This window comes from Saimiri boliviensis, chromosome 2 (assembly GCF_048565385.1).
Source record: "Saimiri boliviensis isolate mSaiBol1 chromosome 2, mSaiBol1.pri, whole genome shotgun sequence".
NCBI classification, from domain to species: Eukaryota; Metazoa; Chordata; class Mammalia; order Primates; family Cebidae; genus Saimiri; species Saimiri boliviensis.
The window spans coordinates 10,776,314-10,801,687 of record NC_133450.1 but is presented as its reverse complement, the minus strand read 5'-3'; the positions used below and the strand labels follow the sequence as shown (position 1 = coordinate 10,801,687).

The window sequence follows — 25,374 nt, the reverse complement described above, 5'->3', positions numbered from 1 at the left end:
CTACTCAGGAGGTTGAGACAGAAGAAGCTTCATCCTGAGTGGCAGAGGTTGCAGTGAGCCGGAATCATACCACTGCACTCCAACCTGCGTGACAAGAGCAAGACTCCATCTCAAAAAGAAAAGAAATAAAGAAAGGGGTGAAAGGGATACTTCTGCTTCTCACCATGGAGTAACTATTGTGGGATTTGCCCTCCATCAAAAATAATTACGAAACTGGACAAAATAGTGGAACAGATATCTTCAAAATTAGCCAACAGCCAATGTGAGACAGTGATCCTTGAGAGAACAGAAACAAATGAAGTGAGTCCTGCAATCACCCAAGCTTTCTGAACAGAAACCCAAACAAAGCCCAAAGGTCTTACTGAGCTGAAGAGACAGAATTTGGAGTTCAAGGAGACCAGAATGGCTAAAATTTACGGAACAGAGTCCTAGAAAGGCAGGAACATGCAGAGAAAGAGCTCTAGAAATTGCATAGGAGTTTCCTTGCATCTGGCCTAGTATCAGCCTCTGCAGTTATAAAGGGAAATCTTACAAAGTTAGAAACCAATTACTGTTTAGGAAAGAAAATTTATGGGGAACTATAAGCCAAACAATTCCCAAAACTTATACAAGGTTGGGAATCTTTTAAATTCCAACAATCCAGTGTAGAGAGGCCTCATAAACACATTGGAGAATTCAAAAAAGACATTAGAAGGATTATGCTTTAGCAGTGGGGCTAAACTAGTCCTCTAGTAGGGGTTACTCCCAACTCTCCTAAAATAAAAGCTCTAAAATTAGCCTCAAAATGATTCAGCTATCAGTCTTCAGCAGATACTGCTTGCCAGGATCAAGTCCAATACTCTGGATTACAATAAAGTTTAGCACTCAGCAACACAGGATTCACAACATGGGGCATCCAAATAGAAAGTAGACAAGCAAAGAATTTTTCTTCTGATTATGGATGAAAGACTATAAGCAGGAAAAAGTCAGTCAGTAGAAATAGATGCCCCCCTCCCACACACACACCAGAAATAATGGACTTTGCAGACAGGACTTTAGAATACTTATTATAAAAACTATATATGCTCAAAGAATTCATAGGAAACATGAGCATAATGAGGAGAGAAATGGAAGACAAAAAATCAAGTTGAACATTTATTTTTCAATGATGAAAATAAAATATCTGAAATAAAAATTTCACTTGATGGGATTAACTGAGTTAGAGATTAGACACTACAGAAGAAATTATTGTGATATTGATGTTAAAGATCTGAAAATTATCCAAAATTACTACAAAATTGCTCCTTTCTAATACTAGAAAAAAAGCTTTTTTTTTTTTTTTTTTTTTTTTTTTGAGACAGAGTCTCACTTCGTCACCAGGCGCCAGGCTGGAGTGCAATGGTGCGACCTCGGCTCACTGAAACCTCCACCTCCCAGATTGAAGCAATTCTCCTGCCTCAGCCTCCCAAGTAGCTGGGACTACAGGAGCACGCCACCATGTCCATTTAATTTTTTTTTGTATTTTTAGTGGAAATGGGGTTTCATCATGTTGGCCAGGATGGTCTCGATCTCTTGACCTTGTGATCAGCCTGCCTCTGCCTCCCTAAGTGTTGGAATTACAGGCGTGAGCCACCACGCCCAGCCTAGAAAAAAGATTTTTTAAAAATGAGCACAATCTTAATGATCTTTGAGACACTATCAAGAAGTCTGTATGTGTAAGTGGAGTCTCAAAAGGAGAGTAAAGAGAAAAGGGAACAAAGAATAATTTGAAGAAATAATGGCTGAAAAGTTTCCAAATTTGGTGAAGCTTGTAAGCCCACAGATCTAAGAACTCAAGGAACCCTAACCAGGATGAACCCAGAACAACACCAAAGCACATCAAAATCTAAATTTTGATAACCAGTGACTAAAAAGAAAATCTTAAAAATATTCACAGAAAACAGAACACATTAAGTAGAGAAACAAAGATAGGAATGACATCAGACTTCTTGTCATAAGCTATGCAAGCCAGAAGATAATGGAAAGACATCTGTAAAATGTTGAAAGAAAAAAGTTATTCTAGAATTCTGTGCCCAGCAAATACATTTTCCAAAAATAAAAAGGTAAATAAAGACTTTTTCAGACAAACATGAGGGAATTCATTGCCAGTGGACCAGCATTACAAAAAATGTTAAAGGAAGTTATTTAGGATGAACGAAACTGATACCATATAGATGGTTAGATCTACACAAAGGAATTGTTTCACAAATCGCAAATGTGGATAAATACAATTTTTTTTCTCATTTCAAATTTTGTTAAAATATAATTATTTAAAGGAAAAACAAAGACATTGTATTATGGAGCGTGTAGTGTACATAGAGGAAAGTTGTATGAAAATACCATAAAAGATGAAGAAAATGGAAATACACTATTATAAGGTTTGTACAGTAGAAATGAAATATGCTAATATTACTTGAATGTAGACTGTAAGAAGTTAAAGCAACATTATTGTACTAGAACAACCATAAAAAAGAAAAACCTTCAAACAGGCTGCCAAAATTCAACCCATGGGCAAAAATGGGGCCTTTGCCTGTTTTTACAAACAATTGGAACACAGTCATGCCCATTCATTTACATGTGGGCTGTGGTTGCATTTACACTATGTCAGCAGAATTTGAGTAGTTACCACAAAAAGCTTATAGCTCTCAAAACCTGAGATATTTACTTTATGACTCTTTACAGGAAAAGTTTGCCAACCGAGGCTTAGAAGCAGATAGTAGACATTAGTAGAATGCTAAGAAGTAGCCCAGCTAACCCAAAAGAAAGCAAGAAAAGAAGAAAAAAAGGAACAAAGAACAGATGGGGCAAATAGATGGTAGATTTGAACCCAGCCATATCAGTGATTAGATTAAATGTGAATGGTCTAAACAGTCCGGTTAAAAGCCTAAATATCAGACTGTTTAAAAGAGCAAGACACAACTGTACAATGTTTGCAAGATACCTATTTCAATTATGATGACAGATATGTCATCCAACAATAATTGTCAGATTGTTTAAAGCAAAAATAGCATGGCCAGGTGCGATGGCGCACACCCATAATCCCAACACTTTGGGAGGCAGAGGCAAGCAGATCACTTGAGGTCAGGAGTTAGAGACCAACCTGGCCAATACGGCAAAACCCCCATCTCTACTGGAAATACAATAGTTAGCTGGGTGTGATGGCGGTCACCTGTAATTCTAGCTACTCAGGAGGCTGAAGAGAATCACTTGAACTCAGGAGGCAGAGGTTGCAGTGAGCCAAGATCACACACCACTGCACTCCAGCCTGGGCAACAGAGTGAGACTGTGTCTCAAAAAATCATAACATGGGGTTTATAATTTATGAGAAGAGGCAAAACTAATGTATAATGACAAACCACTCAGTGATTTACCAAAGGCTGGGGGTCAGGGTGGAGTTGACTGTAAAGTTTTTAAACTTTCATATAGCAAACTTTTGAGGTGAGCTCAAAAACTTTAAAGGTTTCTAAACCTGGGACTGTGAGGGAGATGATGAAAACAGAATGAACAAAGGCTTAATGTGTTTTGTTTTGTTTTGTTTTTTGAGGCAGTGATTAAAACAGTCTAGTTGAAATGCAACGATTGGTTTGAGGATGACTGGATGTCTAGTACTTCAAAGTTTTTAAACTTCAACACAGCAAACTTTGGAGGTGATGAAAGTGTTCTGTATCTTGATTGTGGTGTGGTTGTGTGGATGTAGGCATTTGTCAAACTACATACAAAATGGCTGCAGTAAAATTGATTTTTTAATGAAATTTATTTCAAAAAGTAAAGAGAAGAAATTTCTCTTCAGATATTCAGAAGTTTTTAGAACTTAAATCAGAAGGAAATGCAGTAAGTTATGTTGCTCTTCTAAATGCTGGCCTGAAGACCAGGCTGTATTGGATTGGTTTCTGATTCAGTAAATCTGGAGTGGAACACAGAAAGCTTTATTTTTAAAATATGTACAGCCAAGCTGAGGAGCTATTTATTTGCATAACTTTCATTATCTTTATTAAAAGAAACATCCCTATTGTTCAGAAAGAAAATCCCATTTAGAGTATACATAAAAACCGTTATTATCCTAAAATCTCATGAGCAGTATTTTTGCTCGAAGAATATACCAAACTGCTCCTGGAGGCCAGGACAGGATTGTGCTCATGTTTCTCTGCACAGCACCTCGTACCGTATCTGGCACATGGTAAGGTATCAGTAAATATGTGTGAGTGAGTGCTTTTAAATGACTGTGGATTCTTCTCAGAATGAAGTGTCATTTTGAAATGTATTCATTCTGAAGTGTGGTCCGTTAAATAGGAAAAGATGCATCTCCTTTTCAGGCCAAATTAATGATTTTCTGGGTCAGCATGTTAGTTTGTCTGTTTAGTAGACATACTATTTATTCACCATTTACTCCACAAATATTGTTTCCTGTATGTACCAGACACCATTCTAGATGTAGGAGTGAACAAAACAGACCAAATATGCATTCGTGGAACTTCCCTTTAAGAGGAGAATACTGAGAATCAACAGATATATATGTAGAAATATAGTGTGTTGATGGTGCTAAATGTTTAGAAGAACACTGAAGCAAGAGAAAAGGGAAAGGGAGTATCTGAGCCGGGAGGGTATTGCTACTGCATACTAGGTGATTGGGAAAGGCTTCCCTTAAAACGAGAGCATACAGGCAGAAATCTAAAGCGAAGGAGCAAGCCAGGCATACACAATCCGTAGAAGCAGAGTATTCCAGGGACACGGAGCCACAAAGCAAGAGCGTACCTGGCAAGGAGGCCAGTGAGCTGAAGCAGAGTGGGCACGGAGAGGAGCGGCAAGGTGCTAGTTGGGGGCAGCTCACAAGGGCCTTGGAGACCTCTGGGAAGGCTTTCCATTTTTGCACTGAGTTGGAAAGGCTTTGGAGGTTTTGGGCAAAGAAGTGACGTGGTCTGACTTAGGTTTTAAAGGCATCACTTTAGCTGCTGTGTTGAACACAAACTATAATAGAGCAAGTATAAATCTAGGGAAACCAGCTCGATGGCATTGTTGAGGAAAGGGTGCATATAGTCTGGCAAAAATGTTTCCTTAGACATCACGTTGGCTTTACAGTTCTACTGACTAGGCTTTGGAAATTATTTTCTTTCAGCTAGTATTTTACTTAAATACAGCTTAAATCACCACAGTAGCAATATAAATTATTTTCTAAATATAGTGAAATATGTAACTTTTTCTAGCTTTGTGGATTACCAGTTGATGATAATAATAGGCTTATAGAGTGTTGGACAGTCTAAAAAGGAATTTTGTATTTGTTATCTCATCTGATCCTCACAGTTCTTTAATATCGACATGGTAACTGTTAACTCCCTATAGAGTTGGAAACTAAAGCATCACATGCCAAGGCCAAAGTCATGTGCCAAATTTGTGACAGGATCAAAAAAAGCTCGGTCATCTGTCTCCTAGCCCAGATTCATTGACTCTGTTAAAGGAGACTGTTAACGTTCAAATTATTTCTCAAGATTGCTGATCAAGGGGACATTTATATTAGCCAATATAATGTATCATTTAAAAAGCCATCAACCAGTGAGCAAGATACTGTGCTTGGTAGCGATATATTTAAAGATGTATAAAGAATATACCTACCGTGTAAACTTACTTCTTTGGATAATGATACTGATAACAGCAAAGGCATTAAGTAACTCTTAGTATAAAATGTCATGAAAGCCGAGTGTGGGGGCAAACACCTGTGGTCCCATTGACTTGTGAGGCTGAGGCAGAAGGATCACTTGAACCTGAAAGTTTGAGGTCAGCCTGGGCAACATAGCAAGACCCTGTCTCTGAAATGCATACGTACATATATTACATACGTAAATCATATGCTAGACAGTAGATGCTACAACAATTCGAAGGAGATAGTGACTCTGATGGCCTGAAATGAAGGATGGGCAGGATTCAGATAGCTGGAAAATAGAGAGGAAAGGTTTCTAAACCTGGAGGGAGATGGAGAAAACGGAATGAACAAAGCCTTCATGATGTTTTTTTTTTTTTTCTTTTGAGATAGTGATTAAAGCAGTCTCACTGGAATGCAAAGATTGATTTGAGGATGACTAGATGTCTACTACTTTCATACATAAAGTACTTCTGAAAACCAGGTTGAGAGGAGAGTGTACAAAAGTCATACAGTAGTAGGCTTACATGTATGTCAAAAAGATGTTGGAAAGCTGGAAAAATGCAGTCAGGTTCTTATTTACACCTTGTCTTTTAGAATATAGTTTAGCAGTTGTGTTGTTTTATTATTTTCTCTTTCCATTGATCCACTGAAGTCAGATGTATCTGATTGAAACTAAAGATTTGCTGCTGCTTTTAGCATACCTCTTAATTTCCAGGCAGCACCTTCTTCCAGGAGCTCAAAATATTTGTTGATTCAACGGTCTCCATCTGACATGGTGGCTTAAGAATAGTTTAGGGCAAACTTGCCCAACCCGTGCTCCACAGGCCACATGAGGTGCAGGATGGCTTTGAGTGCAGCCCAACACAAATTTGTAAACTTTGTTAAAACATTACGGATTTTTCTTTTTTTTCAAGCTCATTAACTGTCAGTGTATTTTATATGTGACCCAAGACAGTTCTTCCAATGTGGCCTAGGGAAGCCAAAAGATTGTACGCTCCTAGTTTAGGGTGTCAATATATAAAAGAACAAATTGTCCAGAAGAAAAATATTTAAAGCTGAGGGCCCATGATAAGAACTAGATTTGAAAAATAAGACCAAGCTATGTAGAATCTAACATTTGTTTCAGTTCAGCAAACATTTAAGTGTCTACTGTAGCTGTCTATGATGTGTTTGCTAACTGCTGGGGCACACTTGAAGGCACAACCCTATTCTTAAGGAATTCATGTTCTGGTGTGTGGGGGGGCATGTCAGAGAATACTTAACCTCCTCCTTAAGGAGAGAAACGATGTAGTGAAAGTGTTATATTTAAGGTTTAATATGATGGTGGTATAAGAATTATGTTGAAAAATTAGAGAAAACTAGAGGCCAAGAGACCAGGGACTTGCCAGTAGGAACATTTATAGTAGCAATATTTTTTTTGAGACGGATCTCACTCTGTTGCCCAGGCTGGAATGCAGTGGTACCATCTTGGTTCACTGCAACCTCTGCCTCCCAGGTTGAAGCAATTCTCCTGCCTCAGCCTCCTGAGTAACTGAGATTACAGGTACCCACCCCCATGCCCGACTGATTTTTGTATTTTTAGTAGAAATGAGGTTTCGCTATGTTGGCCAGGCTGGTCTTGAGCTTGTTAGCTCAAGTTGATCTGCCTGCCTCAACCTCCTCAAGTGTTGGGATTACAGGAGTGAGCCACTGCTATCAGCCATGTAGTAGTAAATTTAATTTATCGTTCAAAAAGCCATCAATCGGCCAGGCATGGTGACTCACACCAGTAATCCCAGCCTTTGGGAGGCTGAGGCGGGTGGATCATCTGAGATCTGGAGTTTGAGACCAGCCTGACCAACATGGAGAAACACTGTCTCTACTAAGAATACAAAATTAGTTGGGTGTGGTGGCGCATGCCTGTAATCCCACCTACTCGGGAGGCTGAGGCAGGAGAATCACTTGAACCTGGGAGAGCATGTCTCTCTAGCAAGCCCTTCAGATAACACTCACTATAACCTCTATCAGGAGGCTGTATGAATTCAAGGTGGTAGGCACAGGCAGGTGTAAGCTCTTTTTATCAGTATCATCACCCCAAGAAATAAGTTCATAGGGTAGGAGTATACTTTATACATCTTTAAATGTATCCCTTCCAAGCACAGTATCTTGCTCACTGATTGATGGCTTTTTTTTTTTTTTTTTTTTTTTTGAGACGGAGTTTCACTCTTGTTGCCCAGGCTGGAGTGCAATGGTCCAATTTTGGTTCACTACAGCCTCTGTCTCCCGGGTTCTCTCATCACTGAAACAGAATCATCAACATAAAATAATATCACATACTTGTGGTTTCCATTCTTTATTCGTCCATTCAACAAATGTTTATTGAGCACTTGAAATATACCTGGCACTCTTTCAGGGGCTGGGAAGTACTATAGTCAAGGAAAGAGACAAAGTCCCTGCCTTCATGGAATTTACATTCAAATGTCAGTTGTCAGGCACCACTAAATGAGCTAATATATAAGAAAATGCCTAGCACATTGCCTGTCACATAAGTACGGTTCAGTAATAGTTACTGTGTTTGAACTTGAAATTTGAAATAAGTATCTACTCTTGGCAAGATAATTTGTTGCTGTACCCTTTTGCCAGACGGCAGGTCAGGAGAAGATTAACCCATTTACAAGTTTTTAAAAAATGTTACAGGGAAAAAAGTGAGTCTTCTGTTTAGTGTCAGTATAGTTGACATTATATGCTGTTTCAAATGTAACCAGTTGTCTCTGCTGGACCACTTTTGCCATAAAGGAAGCATTGAAGCAGGTGCTGCTCTCTACCATCAAAAGTGGTGTGCTCTTGTCCTCCTTGGATGGTTATTGTGGGCTCCCTGAATTCCTGAAAAGTCTCATTGTTGTCACTGAGGATAGGATGCTTTACAGAAATCCTTTGTGTCATTACTTAGCGACTGACTGCTTTGGTGAAATCTATGTCAATTCTTTTGTTAACTATAACAGCAGTCAAAAATAATGTCAGAGAAGAGAAGGATAAATGAAACAAAGACTAATAAGTGCATGCATGTACACACATACACACATCTTTTAGACAAATTTCTAAGTGTTCTCTGCAGTAGCATTTGCCTTGTAAAACATGGGAAATTCTAATACTACATTCATTGTGTCTTGGTTTCCTTCAGGTACGACCTGATAGCCGTAGCATATGAATGACTTTTCCTTGTTGGCCTCCCTTTGGCCTTACTGTCACTTAGATGGGAGGACTATCTTGATACTGACACATATAAAGCAAAACTCATCCATTTTGTGCAAATTCTTTGCAAGAAGATTACATTTTCTTATCTACCTACTTTTCCTGAAAAACTGGGGGTAGGATGATGGGTGTATTTACTGTTGTTGTAAGCCAAGGTTTGATTTCACTTTCATTTGAAATAAACTCTTGCTTTTGTAGAAACCAGACATTGTTAAAAGTGGAAGAGCTAAGACCTTACGTTTTACCTTCAGATAAAAAAAAAAAAAAAAAAGCTTTTCATTAAATTTGATACTTGAATTTCAGATTGTGCAAATGATGTCATTTCTGCAATGTGTTGTGTGCATATGTGCTTTTAAAGAATAAATGCTGTAGATATATGGAATTGGTTACATGGAATTTTCCTGTCCCATTTCAGACGTGAAGCCCTCCAATATGCTAGTAAACACGACAGGACAGGTCAAGCTGTGTGATTTTGGAGTTAGCACTCAGGTATGTCTCTTTTTCCTTCCAGTGTGTTCTCTTCTCTGCAACAACCTCCTTTTATTTTCAGTCTGTTCTCTGGATTGAAAAATCACCTAGCTGCCAGACAAACAGAAACACTGCATCTTTTCCTCGGCTGGGAGTGTGTTATTCATTTTTAATCTCTAAGCGAGTTTCCTTCATCAGAATATGATTGTTCATTGTTTAATGACAGTAAAAACTGCTGATATTGTAATTACTACTTACGAATAGCAAACTTCATTGATATGCAGCTTTGATATGAAAGCGTTTTGGCCAGACAAAAGGGAGGGCAGAGTGGGAGCTGTGCCTGGGGAGCCCAACTGGCCCACAATAAAAATTAATATTGGGAGCAACAATGGTGGAGGGCCATTACAATGTGCAGCACAAATTTTAATTAATTTCCATTTTGGGCCTCCCCTGAGAAACCCAGTGATAGTGACCCATGAGCGTGCTGTGATGTTGATTTGAATTGCAGCCACCTTTACTCCCAGCCAAACACGAAGACCAAAGCGAAGGTCATCGTCGTATTATAAGTTGTCAAAGTCTGTTATCCCTCCAGCGTATTTAGTGTTCGTTTCATTCTAGTAATGCATGGGGCTTCGTTCACATCTTGAGCCATCTGACTAAAAATTGAGTGTGTTCAAATTCTGCTTTAAATTGACTTTTTATATCAGACGGGTTTGGGGTACTAAAGCGATAAGCATCCTGCTTAAGTGAATTAAGGTTATCTGCTATAAACTGTAATGCTGTGCTTGTTTAAATTGGAAGTCACATTCAAAAGAAAAGAGAGATTTAATCATTTTTAATGCCTTTGTAGATAAATTTGTTCCCTTTTACATAATTTTTAGTTGATTTATACGAATGATGATTGTAGGTTAAATGAGGAATAATTGCCCATTTTATTTCCACATTATCTTTATATTGTTCTAACAGACTGTTTTGTCTCATAGCTGGTGAATTCTATAGCCAAGACGTATGTTGGAACAAATGCTTATATGGCGGTAAGTAAACTTATGCAAAAATAACATTTAAAACCAACATCTTTATGTACTTGGTAATGTATAATTCTTGAATTAATTCCACAGCTTTAGCCTAGCAGATCATAAATTACAAAGTCAATCTAGTCATGATCTGATTTTTAAATCTTTCTGAAAGACATTAGGGTTTTTACAGGAGCGATCAACTTATCTGACTTTGTTGACTTAACTGGTTGGTTGAAGTGTGAAATCTCTTGAGTTCTGAAGTTTAACCTACAGAAAAATTGCACCTTGTAGCATATTGGCCACTTTTCCACATTTCTTATGTAATTAACCCTCAAGTATACCCAAATGTCAGTCAATAAAATTGGTTGTTTTTTCTTGGAATACAAACATGCTTTGTCACCAGATCAGAATTAAATTATTGATGTAGCCAAATTTTATTTATGGATCTCTGAATGTAAGGGTTTAGGGGGCAGTTCTCTATAGAACTTGTACCTCTGTGTTTGGTTTACTTGTTTGATTTATGCCTATTACAAGATTAGTTGCACTGAAATAAACTTATCAACAATAAAAAATAGAAGTATAAGGCTGTTTCAAAGACCAGTGTAGACTTGGCTTTTGAGTAAGGGAAATTATTTGTTTTCATAAAAGTACTTTAGTTTATGGGTTTCCATAATAAACTGGAGAGTCGGAGGAAAAAAAATTAAACAGGAATCTTATCTAGTGATATTTTTGGAGCAAAGTTTTGTCTTTTTATAAGAACTTAAGGATATTTTTTGTAAGAAAGCTCTAAATTTATTTAGGTACTCATCTCTAATAGTCTTTGTTTATAGATCATGAAATTAAATGATGTTAATATAGATAAAACCATGAGTCTTAGTCTCAGTAGTCTTTGTTTATATGTATTATCTTGATTAAAAGATTTAGGGATGGAACCTTATTCTAAACCTAATTCTAAACCTAAACCTTATTTCCAGAACAATACAAAACATTTTGTTTTCATTCAGATGCCAGAATAGCTCATTTTTGTCTTGCATTGTTTTTAAGGAAAGTTTATACTTTCTTGTTTTTTGAAGCATGATAATAGGAAAAAAATAAATTAACCTCTGACATCATCATATCTGGTTTTTTTTTTTTTTCTTTTTTTTTTTTTTTTGAGACGGAGTTTCGCTCTTGTTACCCAGGCTGGAGTGCAATGGCACGATCTTGGCTCACCGCAACCTCCGCCTCCTGGGTTCAGGCAATTCTCCTGCCTCAGCCTCCTGAGTAGCTGGGATTACAGGCACACGCCACCATGCCCAGCTAATTTTTTGTATTTTTAGTAGAGACGGGGTTTCACCATGTTGACCAGGATGGTCTTGATCTCCTGACCTCGTGATCCACCCGCCTTGGCCTCCCAAAGTGCTGGGATTACAGGCATGAGCCACCGCGCCCGGCCCATCATATCTGTTTTTATAAAACTTAATCACCTTCCTTCCTCTACCAAGTTAGATGATATTGGTGAGCCACCTTTATAGCCTTGCTGAATGCTACAGTTGCAGTCTTTGAAAGGATATGAAACACTGTAATTTTTTAAAAGGTAGGGGGACATGACTGTAAATGAAACAATTGCTCAACTACCCAGCATGTTCTTAGTAGGTTTGAATTCCTCTGATAATTAAATTGCATTATATTTGAATGTACAAATCCAGATTACAGTTGTCTTTCCCAGGTGTACATTAAAGAAATTAGTTTTTTATTTTTGTTTATGGATGAATGTGATGCGTCCATCTGTTAATTGAAAATGTGAGGATTGAAATTATGAAATGTAAGCTCAGATTGACATAACTAAAATTGCTTTGCTTCTTGGGTGAGTGAATTCTAGTCATCAGCTTTGTAGTTCAAGCTATAAAAAGCATAAAATACCTAGAAAAGGAGCAATAATAGCAAAGTGGTATCTTATACTTTTTTTAGCTTGAACTACAAAACTGAGCTTTGCTCAGTTCAGTAGGAGGCTCTTGTCACCCAAGTACTTACCTACATGGTGTGAGGTTGGGGATGGGAGGAGGTGGAAATAACGTATATCATTATAAAGGTGTGAATCCGTGAATCCCTGCCATTTATCTGCTGACATTTTTTTGAGAGAAAAGAGCTGAGCTTTTTTTTTTTTTTTTTTTTGACCACACTGGTTCTCATTTTAGCTGGTATGTTTTATAATTTTGAGTTCAGCATGAGGCCCTATGCCAGATATCCATGAACTATAGTTATTAGGCCAAATTCAATTTACTGGAACTATGTACCAATCATTCTTCTAAGCTCTTACTGCCTATTTTTTGTAAATAAAGTTTTATTGGGATATGTCCACGCCCATTTGTTTATATATTATTATGCATGGCCGCTTTAGCACTACAGTGGCAGAGTTAAGTAGTTGTGACAGTTGTAGCAGAGAGCATATGGCCCATAACATGAAAAATATTTTCTAGCTGACCCTTTACTGAAAAAGTTTGCCAGCCTCTGGTCTGTGGCAGTGAAAGCTGTATCTGAACCTCAGCACCTTCAATTAATCAACCAGCATTTACTGAGCACCTTCTGTGCTGCTAGACAGGTACAGTGGAACCATTCTATAATCCAGATAAGACTTGGGTGAAACAGGAAACATGACATTATATGTAGCAGCATTATGTGTGACATAATAAAGACTTAAATTGTACCAAACATACATTTGGAAAATAAGATGTACAGTGTACAGATGTGATGAGTCCAACAGTATGTGGAAAGGGCGCTGGTACAAGAGAAAGATCACTGTGAAAGGATGAGCAAAGGCAGAAACAGAAGGCATGGGTGAGGGTGAGGAAGTGGGGAAGAGGACAAATAAAAAATTGCAGGAACATATCGTTAGAAGTCATTTGATGCCCTCGTTTTACGTATTTCCCTCACTTTATATTCACGCATACTTCTGTACAGTGATAAATATCAGTAATAATAGCTTACATTTAAGTAGCTTTATGTGCCAGTCACTCACTCTTCTTACATAGATGAACTCTTTTAAATCCTCACAACATTATGACATAGGTAATATTATTATTTTCATTTTAGAGATAAGGAAAGTGAAGCACAAGAAGTTAACTTACGGCCGGGCGCAGTGGCTCACGCCTGTAATCCCAGCACTTTGGGAGGCCGAGGCGGGTGGATCACGAGGTCAAGAGGTCGAGACCATCCTGGTCAACATGGTGAAACCCCGTCTCCACTAAAAATACAAAAATTAGCTGGGCATGGTGGTGCGTGCCTGTAATCCCAGCTACTCAGGAGGCTGAGGCAGGAGAATTGCCTGAACCCAGGAGGCGGAGGTTGCGATGAGCCGAGATCGCGTCATTGCACTCCAGCCTGGGTAACGAGAGCGAAACTCCGTCTAAAAATAAAAAAGTAAAATAAAATAAAATAAAAAGAAGTTAACTTACGTACCCAAGTTCACGAAGCTAATAAGTGTCAGTCAGAACTGAAAATTAAGTGATCTGCCTTCAGAGACTAAATTTTTAATTGCTGTGCCTTTCATTATACCCGTATTATTTATGTGTCTCTCCCAATCTAGATTATGACTTTCACAGTGGCAAGATTTATTCTGCTCACTCTGTATATCCAGCACCTCACACAGTGTCAGACGAGTGAATTAGTTCATGAACACTGCATTCCAAAAGTGTCTTGTTCGCTAATTATAAGCAGAGCATTTAACTTTTCATGTTAGGAATCTTGCTTGTGTTACAAAGTATAGAAGGCCCAACATTACTCAAATACAGCTGGCTAGGCTACTCAAATATTGAAAAGAAAATATATCAGAATGAAATAGTCCTGCATATTGGAATAATCTCACTTTATTCTCCTGTAATCTGAAGTGTAAGATATAGAAAAGATAATTGGGGGCTGGGCATGGTGGCACATGCCTGAAATCCCAGCACCTTGTGAGGCTGAGGTGGGCATATCTCCATCAAGAGACTGAGACCACCCTGGCCAACATGGTGAAACCTCCTCTCTACTAAAAATACAAAAATTAGCTGAATATGATGGTGCACACCTGTAATCCCAGCTACTCCAGAGGCTGAGTCAGTAGGATCGCTTGAACCCTGGAGGCAGAGGTTGTGATGAGCTGAGATCACACCACTGCACTCCAGCCTGGCAACAGAGTGAGACTCCATTAGAAAAAAAAAAAAGAAGAAAGAAAAAGAAAAGAAAAGAAAGAAAATATAATTTGGAAGAAGACAGGGAGGCTTATGTAACATCATTAGTCATTTAGAAAAACCAAGTATGTGCACATTGAGCAGTGCGCTTATAGGAGACTTGAAAAGCCATCTCGATCTAGCCTCCTCATTCACCAGTGAGGAGACTGAGACCTGGAAAAGTGAAGTGTCATGCTCAAGGACATACTGTTTTTTAGGGGCAGATAATTATTTAATAGGTTCAAAAGATACCTTCATTCAAAGCATGAAAGATTTCCAACCACGTTTTTAAAGGATTTCATCCATAAGGATTATAAAAGGGATCTAGAAGCTTGCAGCTTATATTAAACCATTTTTTCAGAAATTCTTTTTTTCCCCCTAAGATAGAGTCTCACTCTGTCACCCAGGCTGGAGTGCAGTGGCATGATCTCAGCTCACTGCCACCTCCATCTCCTGAGTTAAAGTGATTCTCCTGCCTCAGCCTCCAGAGTAGCTGGGATTACAGGCACACGCCATCACTCCTGTGTAATTTTTGTATTTTTAGTAGAGACAGGGTTTCTCCATGTTGGCCAGGCTAGTCTCAAACTCCTGGCCTCAAGTGATCCACCCGCCTTGGCCTCCCAAAATGCTGGGATTACATGTGTGAGCCACCGCACCCAGCCCAGAAATTCCAATTACTAAAAATTTTATTCTGTTTTTAAGATAGAAGTTCCTAAAACTTTAACCAGCTATTCAGTCTTTCTGGCTTACTATCATTTTAAAAATCAAATCTTAAAATTGGCACTATTGTTATGATTAACTGAAGTTTTAAAATGAAAAAATCTTACTCAAATACTTGGCCTTTGGGATCAAAAAGTCAATCTGAATAACCATTCTTATCTCCAGAACATTTTTTTCTGCCCAAGCTATTCCAATTCTTGGAAATTGTCTTTACCTGGAATAAAACCCAGACACGTTGCATGATCCAGCTCAACTGGCTGTGCTCATGTTGTGGTAGTGATGGTAGTGGTGACGACTGGAAGGAGGCTGTCATTAACTGAGCATTCCCATGTGGCGTGCACTGAAGTACATTATGGGATTGATATAATCTTCACACAAGCCCAGAAGAATACATATTATTACTACTGTTTATTATTACTATCTTCATTTTACAGATGAGGAAACCGAAGGTAAAATATCTGTAACCCAAGGTTTCAGAGTTGGCACATTGTAAAAGGCAATTTAATTAGGACATCAGCCTCTAGTTTCTGCTAATAGCAGATAGAGTTATTTAGATCAACTCTTCTGTTTAAATATGCTGGCTAATTTTTTTTTTTTTTAATCCATCTCAAATGCACTGGAGATCTAAAAAGACAGTGGGTTACTCCTGGGACAATTTTTGAATGAAATCCTACCACAGAGAGGAAAGTAGAATGGGAGCCCCATCACTGCTTATTCCTGAGGGCATTTGCCTGAATCACAGTCAGGCAAGAGTGGCAGTGGCCAAGCTTCAGGGCCTGCCTAAGTCAGAGGGTCTCGGAAGAGATCTCTGTTCCATGCCAAAAGCCTAAATGGCTAACCTCAGTGTAAGGGCAAACTAGATCTAAAACTGCTCCTCATCCCACAGTCCCAGGAAACTGAAGAGGAGGTATCTGGAGCTACACAGAGAAGCAGAAGAAATAGGAAAAGTGGAACAAGCTGTGAACATAGCCTAGCCCTGGCATAGATTTGCACCCTGGGTGTATGTATACATGTCCTGGGTTAGACAAGGCACTTCATGCTGAGAAGTGGTTTGAGGTGGTCTCCACCTTAGGCCTCAGAGTACCTCTCCAAAATTTTTCTTTCTTTCTTTCTTTGTTTTTATTTATTTATTTATTTATTTATTTTGAGACAGGGTCTTGCTCTGTCGCCAGGCTGGAATGCAGTGGCGTAATCCCGGCTCACCGCAACCTCCGCCTCCTGGGTTCAAGCAATTCTTCCACCTCTGCCTCCCAAGTAGCTGGGACCACAGGCACGTGCCACCACACCCAGCTAATTTTTGTATTTTTAGTAGAGGTGGGGTTTCACCATGTTGGCCAGGATGGTCTTGATCTCTTGACCTCGTGATCCACCTACCTCGACCCCCCAAAGTGCTGGGATTACAGGCATGAGCCACCATGGCCGGCCTCAAAATTTTTCTTTCAAGAGGAAAAACTAGCAAGCAAAGAGAACTGGGCACACAAGAAAACAAACCCACCTGAAGATCAGCAGGAACAGCAGGCAGCAGAAACAGATGCATACAGACTTGAGATCACAAATTTTTGAAGTGACATAGTAGATTTTTAAAGTCCTAAACAAAACTTCTAGATTAAAATTTAAAATTCACTGTATTTGATAGCATGTTAGACACAGGAGAAGAGAGAATTGGTCAACTGGAAGATAGATCTGAATTCAAGCAGTCTAACTCTAGAGCCTGTTTAACCAGTGTTCTGTCTGCCTACACGGGGATCTTGCCAATGAAAAAAAAAGTCCTCATCACTTGTGATACATATTTTGACTATACACTAGCCTGAAGTTTTTATGCCTTGTTAATTTTCTAGGTATCCTGAGTCTGAACAGAAATTCCTTTCTTGGAAGAGATAAGGGATATTCCTTGGTATCTTCCTGCTTTTGACAAATATTGTTGTAAACAGATGACTCTGGAATTAATTAACTAAATGTGGATTCTTGTCAAGGCTGAGTCACAGAGGGCATCGAGGGAGTATAGTGTGGGCACCAGCCTGAAGGACTGCTCTTTAAGATCCTTTGTAAATTCTACTTATGAGATCATCACCACTCTTTACTGTTCTTATTAAGAACAGGTCAGAGTTTTTTGTTTCATTTTGTTTGCTTGTCACTTAAACCTCACTACAAAGGTGTTTTAGACAAGAGTCATGTTTTTCCTATTATTTAGCTTTTCACACTGAGGACAGCTGTCATGTGAGAAAGTAACCTCAGTTTTAGCTTTTTAGCTGCTAAATATCCATCACAGAGATTCTGTCAACAATGTGATACCTGGTAGCTGGTTTTGGTTTTTTTTTCAGGGGAGAGGGCAGGGCAAGCCACATTGGCTTCAGGTGTGAGAACAGCTTTGAATTGTGCAGTCTCAGGCCATCATATCCTGGCTGCATAAATTCAGAATGTTTTGGTGCTCATCTTGTGTCTAAATCACTTCCAGGGGCCTGGGCACATTTCCTAATCTCTGTCTACCTTAAGAATTGTTTAGGATAGACACGTGGAGCTTGCTGTCGGCTTTTGCTGAACATTTGTGCTCAAGCACTCCATCACAGCAGTAATCTTGTTTCGTTAGCTTATTGGAAGAATAATTTCCCCAATGAGGGGTCATCAGAATCTCGCCCTTAAAAGAGTTCTCTTATTTGCCATCTAATATCTGTGAACATTGTCCCTTTTTCTATTTTTTCTTTTTAAATTTAATTTGATTTTTCTATGCTTTGTTATCAGCTTACAGTTTGCATGTGTTTTGATAGTTCAGTGGGCAAATATAATGAGTGTGTTTAACCTCCTTTTTGGTCCTGCCCAGGTATTTTGTATGTGGGCTCCACTTGTGTGTGTGTGTGTGTGTGTGTGTGTTCTGTATTCTGGATGAAGTGCTTGATACCTTCAACCAGCAGAATGAAGAAATAAATGGAGAGAGGAAGGAAGGAAGGACAGGGAGCAGGGCAACATTGAATAATGCTAGAGGATCTCAGGATTTTCATGTGTGTTGGAAGTTCTTGATGGACATGAATAGCAATGTATGAGGAAGTTGTATTAGAACTCTCTAAGGAACTCATTTGTTCGTGAGGTAAACATGTATTGCATTCCTTCAGTCAGCATGCGTTGACTGTGTACCCGTTATGTATCAGGCATGGTACTAGCTGCCTAGTTCTTTCTTGGCCACTTAGGAAAAACAGACGAGAAAACAGATGATTTTACAGCACAGTGTAATCAATATGAAAAGCATTTTAATGAAGTACAGAAGCAGGAATTTATCATTCTGCTATAGGGGTAGAGAACGGTTTTACCCTTACACAGGAGCTGGGTGAGACGTGGTCGTTAAGCAGAGAAGAGAAAGGCAGGGAGATCTAAAAGGTCATTGTCTCTGCAGGGAACATGGAAATGTTTAGTGACTGGAACTAAGTGGACCAAAGAATCACCCAGAGAATTTTTTTTAAGTGAGGATCTCTAGCCTTGCCCCCAGAGATTCTGATTCTGGAGGTTCATTTGTATTAATAGTCAGCACCTCAGGCAGTTCTGTGATGGGTGTTTCAAAGACTGCACTTTGAGAAATACTGACCAGCTCAAGACTGTGCTTGGCTCTTCTGACTTCTAGTTGGTGGGTCAGTTTGACTCACTGGAAGGAACTCTAATTTTGCAGTCAGACATAACTGACTTTGAATCCTGGCTCTGCTCCTGGACAGTGAATTTAATGCTAACCCATAGCTCTAGACTTGAGCAAGTCACTTACTAAACCTCAGTTTTTACATTTGTAAATTGAGGGCAGTAATACCTTCTTTTGCAAAATCATTAGGAAGCAGAAGCTGCAAAGTACCTATCCCAGTATTTGCCACTAGTAAATGGTCATTAAATGATAGCTGTTACTGTCCTTCTTGTTTACTGGATACAGCACTCATAATGGTTAGTAATGTAAACTAAACCTCTCTGTGCCTCATTTTCTTCATCTGTTAAATGGGGATGATAAAATGGTACCAATGTTACAAGGATGTTTGTGAATCTGAAATGAGACATGCATGAAAAACACGAAAACAAGGCCTGATATTAGACATTTTTCATAAATGAATTTCACACATAATTTTATTGTTGATGATGGTAATGACAATGATGTCATTCCTGTAACTTGCTAGCCAGTTCCATATGAATGCATCTTAGTATCTATTGAATTGGATATTGGGGTGTAAGTTATGATCTCAGCCTTGCCATGATTAGCCTGTAATCTTTAGCAATCATCCCTCCTTTGTGAGACCTCAGTTTCTCTTATTCATTTGTTCATGTGTTCATTCCAAAGTCTTCTATGAAGTACTGTATTGAATGCCAAATCCTAGAGGGATAGATCAGGCAGCATCCACTCAGTATGCAATTAGTCCTGTTGAAGTAGAGTGTGTTTATGTAGCATCTTTTAGACCAGGTATTTGCTATATGTCTTGAGTGGAGGACCAAGAGTCCCAAATGGACCTTTCAAACTCTTCCTTGGTTCATATATAGAGAAACTCTGATCAGTGGAATGATATGTTGAACAGTAGAATCGGGGTAAAGGACATATGAATGTGCTTTGCTCTAATCTCATTCTTTCAAATTTACTATAAGTTTGAAATTACTTCCGAATAAAAAATTCAAAGAAACTCTACTGTTCCAGACCCATCTAATGCAAATAAGTGATAATATCACATAATGTTGTATAATTTGTTACTCCACAGCCAAGACCACTGCATTTGAAGTGGGAAGATCTGGGTTCTAGTCTCAGCTCATTAACTACCACCACTTTAGGACCTTGCCTAAATTACCTCACTACTCTGAGCCTCCATTTTCTTCATCTGTGAAATGACTCCCAAAGTCTTCCTCATGGGGACTTGGTGAGGATTCAATAATATATCTATATATAATTTCTTTATATTATGTATATACTATATACACAAATACATACATACACACATATAAAACTGTTTTGTCATCCGTAAAATGCTGTGCAGATTTTGGCGGCTCTTCACCTTAGCTCAGCTCATGTCCATTGTGTGTGTTTCCTGGAGTAGCATCCATCAACTCACAAGCTCCCTTCTGTTTTCTTGCAGCCTGAAAGAATCTCAGGGGAGCAGTATGGAATTCATTCTGATGTCTGGAGCTTAGGAATCTCTTTTATGGAGGTATGTTGTTTGCACATAGACTCTTCTGTGCATATCTGTACTAATATTTTCAATCAGGAAAGTGAAGATTTTGAAAGAATGAGATAAAATAAACCTTCAGCATGTTATATAGATGTATGCACAGAGTTTGACCATAAAGTCTTTGATTCCTTGTGTGGCTTGTCAACTGACTCTGGAGGTTATTTTAAAGCACTGTTTATTATAGATCACCTGTGTAAGACTTGCCTGGAGCACTTGTTAAAAATGCAGATTCCTCAGGCTGGGCGAGGTGGTTCACACCTGTAATCCCAGCACTTTGGGAGGTGAGACAGGCGGATCACCAGAGATTAGGAATTTAAGACCAGCCTGACCAACATGGAGAAACCCCATCTCTACTAAAAATACAAAAAATTAGCTGGGTGTGGTGGCCCATGCCTGTAATCCCAGCTACTCGGGAGGCTGAGGCAGGAGAATCGCTTAAACCTAAGAGGAGGAGGTTGCAGTGAGCCGAGCTAGTGCCATTGCACTCCAGCCTGGGAAACAAGAGCAAAACTCCATCTCAAAAAGAAAAAAAAAAAATTCCTCAGCCCCATTCAGAACCAGTTAAATCCAAATCTCTAAGAATCTGCATTGTTAACCTGTTCCCTGGGTGATTCTTATACATACTAAATCTGGAGAACCTGTGTTCTAAAAGAGAGATTCCAGAAAAATTCTGTGCCCTGTTGGAATGCATATATAACTTCCAAAGGTGATTAGTTTAAAAGGTACTGCCCTACTCATTTGGACGTATAAGTTCTATAGCTTTGTTTCGAAAGGAAAAAAAATCACCTCATAATAGTATAGTCATATCACATGAGTATGTGGGTTAAGGGGCGGTGTGATATGATGGAGAGGGAAGGTGAAGGGGAAGTATGTATTTAGCACAATTGCAATATCTACTCTTTATAGCTGTATTTAGAATGGACTTTATCTTAGTGTACTAGATATAGCTCCACTAGAACTCTATGCTACGCTTTTTTTTTTAAATAAAACAATTATTGATTTACAAGAAAATGCATATAAATTATATTAGAAGGACATACGGCTCAGTTTGAATTACAGTAGTATAGAACCTGCATACTGACCAGTGCTTCAAAAATTTTCGTTTAAATTGATTCAGATAAAGAAGGACTTTTCTTTTTTGTCTTAATAGAGATGGGGTCTTGCCATATTGCCCAGACTGGTCTTGAACTCCTGGGCTCAAGTGATCCTGCTGCCTTGACTTCCCAAAGTGCTGGGATTTCAGGCAGGAGCAACTGTTCCTGGCCAGTAATTCTTATAATAGAAAAGTAGAAAGGACTCTTTAAATAATATTATAGAGTTGCAATCATGATTTTATAACCTTTTTTTTAGTCAATACTTTTTCTGCTATTTTTGTAATGCATGAATGCAATTGTATTTGTAAGGAAATAATCTTCAAACTCAATTCACCTGCACAGTAGAAAGAAAGCAAAAATAAAGTGTTCAATGTTTATTAAATCATCAACTTGTTGTTCTTAAAAGGAAATCTAAGAGGAAATACAATATGTATACATCAGCTGAGAGGTTAGCAATAGTGGTGGTCAGATCTCAGGACTAAATCTCCCAATAGAATCCTCAAGGGCTTATTCTATTAGCCTGTTTCAAGGCAAACTCGTGTTTTTGATTTGTGGGACTCGGGATTGCTATTATACAATTTCTTTTTGCATATTTTAAGTTGTTGTCAGTTATTTTATAAATGACTGGATATAGTGTAAGACACTTGAGAAGTTACATGGTGTAGAGATAAGAATCCAAGATTTGGAATGGAAGACCTGGATTATAGTTCCAGGTTTGCTACTAGTTTCTTCAGTGACCCTGTTTTTCACTGGGTCTCAGTGTCTTCATCTGTAAACTAATGATCTCTAAGCCCCTTTCCAGACTAACATTCTATGACTCTACCACTGCTCGTTTTTTTTGTTTTCTTTCTTAGCTTTCACACAGCAACTCTAGAGTTGTGTGACTAAGACAGTGATAAAATGGCATAAAATGCAGAGGCATGGCACTACTGGAAGAGAGCATAACTATTAGACTTAAGACTTAGAGCACATATAAATGTTCACCCTTCATCCTTTCTACATTCATTTATGTGTTCATGTGTTGAGCTCCTGCTATGCCTGCTGTATAGGCAATGGGGATAGAGTAATGAAAGGACACACAAGTCCTGGCCGCCATGGAGTTCCATCTGGGGATGGCTGGGGCATGAGGGGAAGGACAGAAAACAAAGGGATAACTAAATACATGATTTGTCAGGTAGTGATAAGTCCTATGGAGAAAAAGAAAGCACACCAGTCCTCTCTGATAAAGTACCACTCGAGCAGATGCTTGAATGTGTGAGAGAAGCGAGCCACTTGATAACAAGTTCAAAGGCACCAAATAGAGGGCACTCGGCATATTTAAGGGAGAGACCAGTATGACTTGAGTGGAGTTAGCAAGGAAAAAGTGAGAAATAATAAATTGAGAGAGGTAGCCAGGGACCAGGTCAAATATAGCCTTGTAGGTCATGCTGAGGACTTTAGGTATTACTCTTAGAAGAAATGATCTGACTTAAATTTTCACAGGCTCACCGAGTGCTCTGTGGAGCATGACTGTAAAGAGGCAGGCATGGAGACAGGGAGATCAGTTTAGGTAGGTGGAAAGACAAGTGCTCAATAAATGTGACATAGTTATCTTTGTGTTGCATATTGAAATATGGGTCTGTCTGCCAGTATTTTGCCGGGTGCTAGGGGTGCAAAGATGAATGAAAAGAGACTCTTTGTAGTGTGAGGAAGGAGACTGCCATTGATGTATTTCGGTTTTGTTGATGATATTCATTTATCCTGGAGATAAACTGTTGAATATTCTCTGGAAGACTGAAGAAAACAGATTCATTGAATTTTGGGGGTCAAAGAGGATTAGGTATAGAGAACTGTGCGAAAAAGTGTCAGCCTTGAGTGTGGGACACCTGAATGCCAGGACTGTGTTGGCTCATGTGGTAGAGTAGAGAGCAAATAACCAGATGGTCAGGAGTGAAGGCCAGGAAGAGCTAGGCCTTCTTGATGCTCCTTGTATTTTAAAATGGCTGGTAAGGAGCCGGGTGTTACAGTAGGAGGAAGAGATGTTATTAGAGATCGTAGAGAGGAATCAGATTATGATCATCAGAGAGAGTTGGTGAGCACCTCTGTACATGATGCTTAACTAAATGCCTTCAGAAGGAACTATGGGATTGTAGCCCCTGCCCTTTAGGGGCTTATTACTCCCATGCAACATGTTACCAACCCAAGTAATAGACCAGTAAGTCATTAAAGAATAGTGTAAGGCCCCTGGCATATGTTTTACACCTAATCTGTTTGGGGTCCAAGGTAAAGAAAAGCATGTGATAGGGAAGAGAAGCAGGAGGTTTCGAGCCCATAGATGAGAAATTGTGGGGATTCAGTAGTGAAGATAACAAGGGAACCCCAGGGTTCTTCTTTTTTTCCTAAGGGCCAATGTGATGAGAACATTACCTGAAGGGATTAGGAAGTTAGTCCAAAAGAAGTACTTGAAGGCTAAGATTCTTCTTTATTTTTACCATAGGAATAGAAGTGGTAAATACAATTTAAAATCACTATAGATATAAGTGTGAATCTTCATAGCATTTTAGAATCTGAGGAACAAACTGCATTCTGTAACATAGTCAACACTTTCTAAGAATTGCTCCTCTTCTGTTTACTCTCATTTTTAAAACCAAGATTCTCTTTCTAGCAGAAACTTTACTTCCTTCAATTCTTAAGCACTTGCCCTATGGCAGGCCCTGGAGAGTGGAGCACACAGAGCTGAGGAGAGCCCACCTCTGGTAGAGAAGACAGACACCTGTAGCCTAGAATAGTGTGATGAGTCTTCAGTAAAGATATTTACGAATGACTCTGAGCCACAAGGGGAAGGGGGTGGGATTTCACACAAAGGAGTTGACATTTGAGGGAGATAGGTCTTGAGCAGACTTTGCCATTAGAAGAAAGAGGGAAAAGATGGAGGATCCCTTCCCCATTTCCCAGCATGCTCTAAGATATGGATCCCTGTAAACACTTAAGGAGAAAAGAAATGTCAAATTTTTATGCAAGGTCTCCCCTGGTATAGTTTCACTACCTGTTTGTGTGCATGCCTTCTTCAAAAGTGTTTTCAGTTAAACAGTTTCTGATCCTAGGGTAACTGTGGTGGAGAAAAAAATGGGTAAAAATATAGGAAACTGAGCAAAGGAATTTTCCTGAAATTGTACAGGAATCAAATAGAGACCAAGCCTGGTGGCTCATTCTGTAATCACAGCACTTTGAGAGGGTGAGGCAGGAGGATTGCTTGAGGCCAGGAGTTCAACACTAGTCTAGCAACATAGCAAGACCCCATCTTTAGGAAAAAAAAAAAAAAAAAAAAAAAATTTTTTTTTTTTTTTTTTTTCATTTAGCCGGGATTGGTGATGTGTGCCTTTAGTCCTCGCTACATGGCAGGTTGAGGCAGGAAGATTGCTTGAGCCTAAGAGTTTGAGGCTGCAGTGAGCTATGGTTGCATCACCACACTCCAGGCTAGTCAACAGAGCAAGAGGCAGTCTTTTGTTTGTTTTTTTTGTAAAGGTTGTGGGGGTAGGTACGGTGGCTCACGTCTGTAATTCCAGCACTTTGGGAGGCTGAGGAGGGCGGATCATGAGATCAGGAATTTAAGACCAGTCTGGTCAACATAGTACAACCCCATCTCTACTAAAAATAAAACAAATTAGCCAGATGTAGTGGTTGTGTGCCTGTAATCTCAGCTACTTGGGATGCTGAGGCAGGAGAATCACTTGAACCTAGGATGCAGAGGTTGCAGTGAGCTGAGATTGTGCCATTGTTCTCCAGCCCAGGTGACACTGTGAGACTACATCCCCCCGCTCCAAAAAAAGAATCAGATAAAGACAAAAT

At 39.1% G+C, this 25,374-nt stretch overlaps 1 protein-coding gene across 4 annotated transcripts in view; it reads left to right on the top strand.

Moving 5' to 3' along the window:
- The window catches only part of MAP2K5 (mitogen-activated protein kinase kinase 5), a 273,895-nt gene that overhangs the window by 141,637 nt on the left and 106,884 nt on the right, over positions 1–25,374 (top strand). For all 4 annotated transcript variants that reach the window (XM_003929695.4, XM_003929694.4, XM_074392748.1 and 1 more), the window contains exons 14-16: positions 9,300–9,373; positions 10,336–10,386; positions 20,360–20,431. In XM_003929695.4, coding sequence (XP_003929744.1) covers positions 9,300–9,373; positions 10,336–10,386; positions 20,360–20,431 — 197 coding nt within the window. The remainder of the gene's footprint in view (positions 1–9,299; positions 9,374–10,335; positions 10,387–20,359; positions 20,432–25,374) is intronic.